The sequence below is a fragment of the Monoraphidium neglectum genome, assembly GCF_000611645.1.
Source record: "Monoraphidium neglectum strain SAG 48.87 unplaced genomic scaffold scaffold02713, whole genome shotgun sequence".
NCBI classification, from domain to species: Eukaryota; Viridiplantae; Chlorophyta; class Chlorophyceae; order Sphaeropleales; family Selenastraceae; genus Monoraphidium; species Monoraphidium neglectum.
Window position 1 is genome coordinate 1 of NW_014010915.1, and position 8,312 is coordinate 8,312.

At 63.3% G+C, this 8,312-nt stretch overlaps 2 protein-coding genes across 2 annotated transcripts; both read right to left on the reverse strand.

Annotated features, from left to right (window-relative positions):
- Nucleotides 1–601: 601 nt before the first annotated feature.
- MNEG_11372 (putative DNA replication licensing factor MCM3) lies at nucleotides 602–3,248 on the reverse strand (the record flags this gene model as incomplete). The annotated part of the gene is made up of 7 exons (XM_014040155.1): nucleotides 602–730; nucleotides 952–1,047; nucleotides 1,407–1,527; nucleotides 1,769–1,906; nucleotides 2,142–2,274; nucleotides 2,514–2,757; nucleotides 3,085–3,248. Coding segments are annotated over 7 exons (1,025 nt in total), but the record flags the coding sequence as incomplete, so codon positions are not given.
- Nucleotides 3,249–3,699: 451 nt separating this feature from the next.
- MNEG_11373 (hypothetical protein) lies at nucleotides 3,700–4,655 on the reverse strand (the record flags this gene model as incomplete). The annotated part of the gene is made up of 1 exon (XM_014040156.1): nucleotides 3,700–4,655. A coding segment is annotated over one exon (956 nt), but the record flags the coding sequence as incomplete, so codon positions are not given.
- Between the last annotated feature and the right edge of the window lie 3,657 nt (nucleotides 4,656–8,312).

The window sequence follows — 8,312 nt, forward strand, 5'->3', positions numbered from 1 at the left end:
GTGGAGGCGCGGGCGGCGGGCTGGTGAGGCGGAATGAGTTGGTGAGGCGCACGTGCGAGATCGCCGGTCCGTGAGCCGGGCCGAGGCGGCGGGTTGGGATGCCGTTGCGGGGACGTGGCATGGCACAGCCCGCAATTGTGAAGCCATGCTTGCACTGCATCCTGGGCCAAACGCATGAAACGGAACCAAAAGAGGGGGCCCGGCACGCCCACCCCCACCCCCTGGGGCCGCACCGGTCTCCTTGTCAGAGGTGACCGCCGCCGTGAGACCCACGCCGCTGGAGCCGCGGCCCGTGGTGCTGACAGCGTGGGGCGCGGCACTCATCACGGCGCGCAGCAGCTGCGACTTGGCCACGCCGGGGTCGCCCACAAGCAGGCAGTTGATGTCGCCCCTGGGGCACAGGGGTTGCGACATAAACATTTGAGCCAGCCGCGCCGCCGCTGGGACGGGCTTCTTTGCGGGAGTGCGGGGTCGTACATGCGCCGGAGCAGACCAGACACCCGTGCACACACATGCACCTCATGCACAGCCCCAAGAGGGAGCCGGCCGCATGCATGCGCGAGTGCGCGTGCGCCACTATTCAGCCGCCCTCGCCTCCCACCTGATGTGTGTGTTGTTGACGTATCGCTCCATGCCCCCCATGAGCATGAGCACGAGGCCCTCCTTGATGCGCTGGTGGCCGTAGATGGACGGCGCCAGGCTCTTGGCCAGCAGCTGCAGCGCCCACGGCCTGGGGGTGGGTACCGGTACGTTGAGCGGGGTGGGTGGGTTCAAGCAACAAGGACCCCGCGTTCGGAGGCCAGGAGTCCTTCATGGGTCGCATGGATTTGCAGCCTGTGACAACAGGATATGAGCAGGCCGGCGGAGCAGTATACCGGTCCAGGTTTTTGCGGCCACCCCAGCGAAGCCTGCATGCAAGCTGGCTGCGTCCCATGCACACTGGGCCCCCACCTGTTTGCGATGGCCTGGATGTTGGCGATGTCGTCGGGGGCCCACCGCACCTTGTCCTGCGTGAGGCGCTCCACGCTCAGGCCCACCACCACGCTCCTGGGGGGGGAGGGGGAGGGCGTGAGCATTTGATTATGTGTGTGTGTGTGTGCATGTGTCAGTGAGTGAGGGAGTGAATGTGCACCGAGGTTGCTGGGTAAAGGGTGTGACAAAGTGTGTGTGGGTGTTTGTGGTGAAAGTATGGGCAGGGGCCATGGTGAGACTGTGTGTGTGGCTGAGTTTGTGAGCGGGTGGCAGCGGCAACAGCTGCTGAGCAGGCAGGCGCGCCCCCTTAGTTCAAGGCGCACGCCAACCCTGACCATTAACAAATGCTGCGTTCCTGCTCCACCCACCCCGCCCCACCCTGCGGTGCTCCTCTCACACCCCAAGGCCCTATTTTCGATGTGCCCCCAGCCCACCTGTACACCCCGCTGGTCATGCCGTTGGCCTGGCCCGGCAGCGGCCTGAATATGCCCACGATGGCCACCCTGTCCCCGGGCTTGACGGCGTCCACCAGGTCATTCTCAAGGATGACGTCAACTGGGGGGTGGGGTGGGGTGGGGTGTGTGTGTGTGTGTGTGCGTGTGGATGGGTGTGGATGTGTGAAGGGTGTGTGTGGGTGTCAAAGTGGGCGAGGGAGTCAAATCAGGAGGGTGTGAGGGCTCACTAGAAGGTGCTGTATCCAGAGCTCCCTCTCTGGCTCAAGAGGCGGGGTGGGAGGGGGGGCCGGCCGCGGTCCCGCGGCCCGACGCGACCAGGCGGGGCGGCGCCCCCGGCGCACCCGAGTGCGGCAGCTGCCCCGGCGGCGCCGTCTCTGGCAGCTCCTGTATGGTGACCACCTGGTTGTCGCGGTAGCGGCAGCGGCCGTACTCCGTCACCAGCAGGTGGCCGTCGGTGTCGCGCGTAGGGTAGCTCGCGCCTGCGGCAGGGGAAGGAGTGGAGCAGGGTCGGCAAAGGAACCTGGGGCAGAGGGGGCGGACAGTGCGCGGGAGGGCGGCGCAGGGAAGCAAGCACCGCAGCTGGGGAGGGTACGGTGGCAACGCATGCAGAACGGCCGAAGCGGCCTGGCCGATGGGCTGGCCCCTCATCCGTCGATGGCAGCTTCGTCACACTGACGTGAGCTCTGCACGTGCACACGCGTGCGCGCGGCTCACCGGTGGGCAGCCCGACCAGGGAGGTGACATCACGGTAGTCGCGGCTGGTGACGAGGCCGTTGTCGGGGCAGAAGTGCACGCTCTTGACCAGCTTGGGGCGCACCAGGGAGCACTTGGTCACGATGCCATACACCTGGCGGGTGCGCCCGGGCGGGTGCGTTGGGGAAGTGTGTGGTGGTTGGGAGAAGAGGGAGACTTGAAAAAGGGTGCTTGCCTTCAAATTGCTGCCATCATTCAGCGGGCGCCCTGCTGCATGCGAGGTGCCGGGGCCGGTGACGAGCGGGAGGGGCCGGCTGCGGTCGCTGCGCCGCGGCCGCTGTCCGCCGGCCCCCGCTTCTAGGCCGCCCCGCGGCGGGGCGGGGTGGGGCCCACCTTGACGAGCTTGCCCAGCTGTGTCGACGCCAGCTCCCTGGGGGACAGCTCCAGCTCCCCAAACTCGCCGCTGACCCCGACCTGGATCTCCGCGTTCTCAGTGAGCGCCCTGGTGGCGTCCAGGCCCCGGATGTAGTCGCGGATCGCGTCCTGGAAGCCGGGGATGAAGTCGGCGGGCGCCTGCAGCAGCTGCCGCTGGACGGGCTCGTTCCAGGCCTTGAGGCGGTGGTTGGGGACGTCAAACCTGGGGAGGGGCGCGCGGCGCGGCGGGCGTGCCGTGTGTGCGGGGCGGGGGCGTCCGTGAGCAATGCAGTGCAATGCGCGCGGCGTGCGCGCCCGGGGTTCCCATTTGCAGATTGTATGTTTGCAGAGCGGGGCGAGCCGCGTCGAGGGCTGCACCGTCCCTTCAGCGGGTTTTGGCGCCAGATCGCGCAGTACATGGCGCTCCGCATTGCTGTGTGCCGCCGCCAACACCACACCGGCGATATTATTCCGAAAATTTCGCGATGCATGTATAAGGAACTCTAAACATGAGTCGACCGAGCACCACCCCGCTGCACACCCCGCACACCTGGTGGTCTTGAGGCCCACGATCGCCTCCCCCTTGCGCTGCACCATGGACTGATCAATCTGGGCCTTGAGCGACCAGCCATCACGGTCCTCCCATTCCAGGAACTCGCTGAACTGCCTTTTGCGCGCCAGACGCTGCTCGAGGTCCTCCGTGGAGGTTGCCATGGCTTATGTCGATTTGCTGCGGTTGCCTGCCTATGCTGTTCTCAAAATTCACTCGCGCACTGACTTGAAGGTGTCGGGGACGCGGCAAACGATCTGGCAGGCGGCACGAGCCACGGCGTACGCTCAGCTTGTATGATGTGAACGGATAGACCACAACAATGACAACACTGATGCCATGCACAAGCTGGGAGCTCTTACTTTCAAATGGTGCGAAGTGTGGGGTGTCACCTTTCACTTCTTGGGCATGTATGTGCCGTATGGCCTGTTGCTGGTAGAATGAACAATAATTGTCAAATATTGTATGCACGCCACGGGTGCACAACGACATCAATGGTGGTAGGCCGTCCACATGTCCGCCCCAACTGCCTTCAACCATGTGCTGCGTGCTGATCCAAGTGCTGCATCAGCGCAAACACTGAGCCCATTCACCATGGAACCTCACCAAAAAATGCTATCGGTTGGGATAGCCAAGCCCCGATGGCTGCCTCATCAACGCAGCAGCCGCAGCGCGGTGTGTCACGCCGCTGCCTGATGCAAACCCGCTGCTTGATCCTGCGCGACTGCTGCCTCCACCGACCGCCCCCACACCATCCAGCAACGCCGGTGCGGCCGCAGGCACCCATCCCATGTGCCGTTGCTGTGCCGCGTTCCCGCCGCCGCCGCCGCCTGCGGTTTGGCCCGCGGACGACTGCAGGCGGCTGCTGCCGCCCTGGCGGCCCCTGTTGGTGGCCAAGCACCAACGCGAGAAAGCGAGCAGCAATGCGATGAGGGTCGCGGCTGCGCCCAACCCACATATCACTGCCAGAATAATTCCAAGTCGCGTTGTGTTGAGTGGCGCCGCCGGGGACTCCGCGGGGGCCTCCACCGCCACGCCGAGCCCGGCGGCTTGGGCTGCGCTTGCTGTCGATTTGAGCGGCGCAGGGGAGCTCAGCAGCAACAGGCTGGGCCTTTGTGTGATTAGGAGCTGCTGGCTGACCACTCCTGATGCTGCCGTGGCTGAAACCAGTGGCAGCGCGGCACCCTGAACCTGTGCGGCAGGAGTGCTGGGCACTGGCGCAGCGAAGCTGGCAGCACTAGTCACCACAGCTGCCGGCTGGCCGGCCGCCCCAGAACCGCCGCCTGTGACGCTGGCGCCAGCTAGGCCCGCCGTTGGCTGCGACGATGTCAACGGTGACGGCGGCACGGGCTGCTGACCTGGGGGTGGGGGCTGGGCCCCTTGCGGCGCCGGGGGCCCCCCTGATGATGCTGGTGGCGATGCCGGCAGTGCTGCAGGCGACGGTGGTGACACGCTGCTGGCGCCGGCAGGCGATCCCAGACCGATCAGCGCGTCTAGTGTGGCGCGGTCGGGCGGAGCGGGGGCGGCGTCAGCCAGCACCTCTGAGGGGTACAGGTAGCTGGTGTCTTCGCCTGCGTCAAGACGGATCAGCAAGCATCATCACGTCAGCAAGTGTGACGAGGTCCACAGCGGTCAGTTGGTTGTAACGGGGGGGACGGGCCTTCTCACGCTCGGCTGAAGGTTGGGTGAGTACACGCATGGCCTGGACGGCTGCTGCTGTTCCGGCACAAGGTCTGGTCCGAGGGGTCATCCGCTGTCACCTGGTGCGTTGATTGCTTGCAGCGTGTCAGAGTCGATGCCAGGCGTCACCTGTGGCATGTGCACAGCATAACCCACCTGCGCCACGGCAGAATTGGCGGCCAAGGATTGTGGTAAGGCAAAGAAGGCAGCGGGTGCTGCGCACACGTAGCTGGCTGTGTCACTGCTGCCGCGCCCAACCACATCGCCGCGTCCCCCCGGAAAGATGGGATCACAACCCTCGTCACACCAAGCAGCACCTGCTGGAACAAGGCGCCGCAGTCCGCATGCGATAGTGTGCAGGGAGCCCACTGCCAGTCAGCCGTGTACACGCCAACCTGCACGGTGCGGCAAGAGCGTCGGTTGCTGATCCTCGCTGATGCTGCTGCTGTGCGGCGTGAACGGAGCGCAACGCATGACTACTGGAGTGCTCACAGGGAAGGGGGTGGATGGCGGCACGCAAGTGCAAGGATGCCATCTGCCCAGGAAAGGTGTTTTGCAGGCCACTGGGTGTATGTTTTGCAGGCCACTGGGTGTATGTTTTGCAGGCCACTGGGTGTATGTTTTGCAGGCGACTGTGTGCATTGCACTCACCACTTCGGGGGATGATGGCCCCCCGTGCAGCATTTCTGGGTTTGAAAATCCCCGCAAGCCTGTTAGCCGATTGACCTGCATGTGATGGGATGACAGAGGCGCAACTGTGGTTGCAAGGGGCTTGCGCCAAGCTTCAGTACAAGTTTGGTGCCACACATAACCATGGTTTTTTCTTGTCCTTGGATTAGCTGTGATGTTTTTACAACAGCAAGAAACGCGGAATCTCAATCGGTCATTAGGGATATTGGTGTATGTGTGTGTGTGTGTGTGTGTGTGTCTGTGTGTGTGTGTGTGTGCGCGCGCGCGCTCGCGTGCGCGCACGTGCGCGTGCGTTTGCGTTTGCGTGTATGCAGGTACTTGGCACGCATGCTTGAGAGCGTATCCGTGTGCCAGAGTACATGCATCAACTGCATAAAGCGGACTGCGTGTGCGCGCACCAGTGGTGCGTGCCTGTTGCTGACGTGGCCGTCGTAATCTATCCGTGCCTTGTTGTAAGGGGAGAAGGCCAGGGGGCGGTCCAACAGCATGTCCACGTGGTCATCTTCGCACTCACCACACCTGGCCCAGGGTGGTTTTTGAGTGTTGAGTGACACAGGCCTACAGCTTGTGGTGTCTTGGCTTTAGCATGACACTGCTCATTGTCGCTTGCTTGGTGGGCCGCGTTCAAACCTATTTCTGAATGGTGCGCGCAGCAGCTCGATGCCCAAGACTCCCCGGCTGCTTCGAGTCAGGTAGCCCCCAGCTAGCAAATATTTTCAGGCGCAGTCATCCCGCATCGGCCGCGCCTGTCGCCAACCCGCGCTGCAAACGTCAGGCCCTGGTGTTGCAGTACGTTGTCGCGGTTGGGATAGAGATTGTAGGCGTCGTCACAGCCATGAATCCGCACGCACTGCAAAATGTGGGCATGTACACATGCGTGTGTTGAGTGTGGCCGGTGCCCTGAAGCAGAATGGATGACACACGCGCGCAGCAGCTTGCTGGCAACTGCCGTGGCCTTGCTGCAAAACAGGGATGAAAGGCACCAGCGGTGCCATCTTTCTCACCATCCAGGTCCCTCTCACGGTCAATCACATTGACTGTGCACTCAAGCACCCGGCAGTCAAGAACTGCATGACTAGTATGGCATGCCCGAATCTGGCGTAATCAGATCGCCCCCGCCTGCTTCTTCGTCGCTATCTTCCCCGCACCATGCATTTGCCGCACGCTCCAGGGTCGGACTGCCAGCCCCCCTGAGCTGAGGAAAGGTACTTGGTCGAGACCGCCACCATCGCGTGGCTGTCGTTGCCCACAAGCGGCGCGTTGCAGGCGCCGCGGTGGCCCGGCTCCTGGCCCAGGATCTGAGTGGCGGTGCGGCACAGGTATTGGGTGGCGAATGCGGGTTGCGTGCCGCAGGAGTGTATGTTGGTGCGCGGCGCAACGACTTAAGACAAACGGGCGCGACACAGTGGCAGCATGGGTCAGTGATTAGCTTCAGCTTGCCTACGCGCACACGTGAGCGACAGTGCGCGCAGAGCCTGTGGACGAAGCTGGCGCAGAGACTCCCGGCACACCGGGCCGGTGTAAACGCTCAGCCTCCCAAATTTCAGGCAGGCCGATGCTTCTGCTGTTGGCACTGAGGGCCAGCTGTTGAAACTTGGTGCCATGCACCAGTTTGAGGTGTTGAGAATCCTAGCGTCTACTGCGGCGGTGCATTTGCCGTACTGCTGGGGGGATGTGGGTGACTGGTCGACGCCCTCCACAGACAGCAATGTGCCGCAGCTGTCAGGGACACAGTGCACTGCATTAATCAATAACGATGAACAAAGCAGCTGAGCCGCCGGGGTGACCGAGAAACGCATTGCAGACTCCTGTCGAAAAGGGGTCGTCACCCCGGAAGCGAGGGGTTCTTTATGAACATCGAGATCAAAATGATATGATGTAATAAAAAATCACGGTACAACGCCAAACAGCTAGCTTCGGAGAATCGGAGAAGACCTCGCACGTGTTTGACCGAACTTTCTGAGCCTGTGAGCGACCCCAGGCCACGCAGTACGTCTCCGGCCAAATGGATATCGTTGAAGACGCGCTCGCACGACAAGCACACCTTGCCAGCTCACACCCGGCCTGCATTGCGTCAGCCAGCTTGTGCAGGGTGCCCGAGACTCTTGCCCCCCCCCCCCCGCCGCTTGAAAGCATGCACATGCGCTGCAGTCTCAGCTCAAATTCCCAGTTCTCGACTTGGCAAGCTGGATACACGTAACAGCACTGTCGAATCCTGAATACGGCGCAATGTCGAGCCCCGGCCCCGTCAGGCGTGTCAAAATTGTGTGTTTACACAGAGCATTTGCAAGCGAAACCGCATGTTGCCGCGCCCCCCCATGAAGGCGCCCCCGTCATGCGGATGGTTTGCGAGGCGCTTATGGCCTGGAACACTCAAGTGGATTGTGTGCAGGAAAGACAGCAGCACATTGCAGGCTTGAGGTTGGTAGGGTTTAGCCACTCCGACCAAATAAAGTCAAAAAAGCTGGCCGCGACGTTGAGTCCCCGCCCCCGCCTGCGCAATGGCACCTCGGCGGTCACGCCCGCCCTCCGAGAGGAGCGCCAGGCCGCCCTGTCGCGTGTCAGCGAGCCCCCAGGTTTTTAACGCTCAAGCGAGCCGGCGTGCGGGCAAGGCGCCCTGCCGCGCTCGCGAGCCATAAAGCCCCAAACCCACCTCCGACCCATCCGCCCAGCTGGCCTACGAATGCACACATCAGTGCACGAATGCATCACGGTGCCGTGAGGTGCGCTCTGCTACACCATAACAGCCCAACCGGGGGCCTCGGGCCCGGCAAAGACCCCCGGCCCCAGCACGCTCGCCTCTCCGCGCCGCCGCCACGCCGGCCGCGGCTCGCGGCCCGCGGCCCGCAGCCCACGCC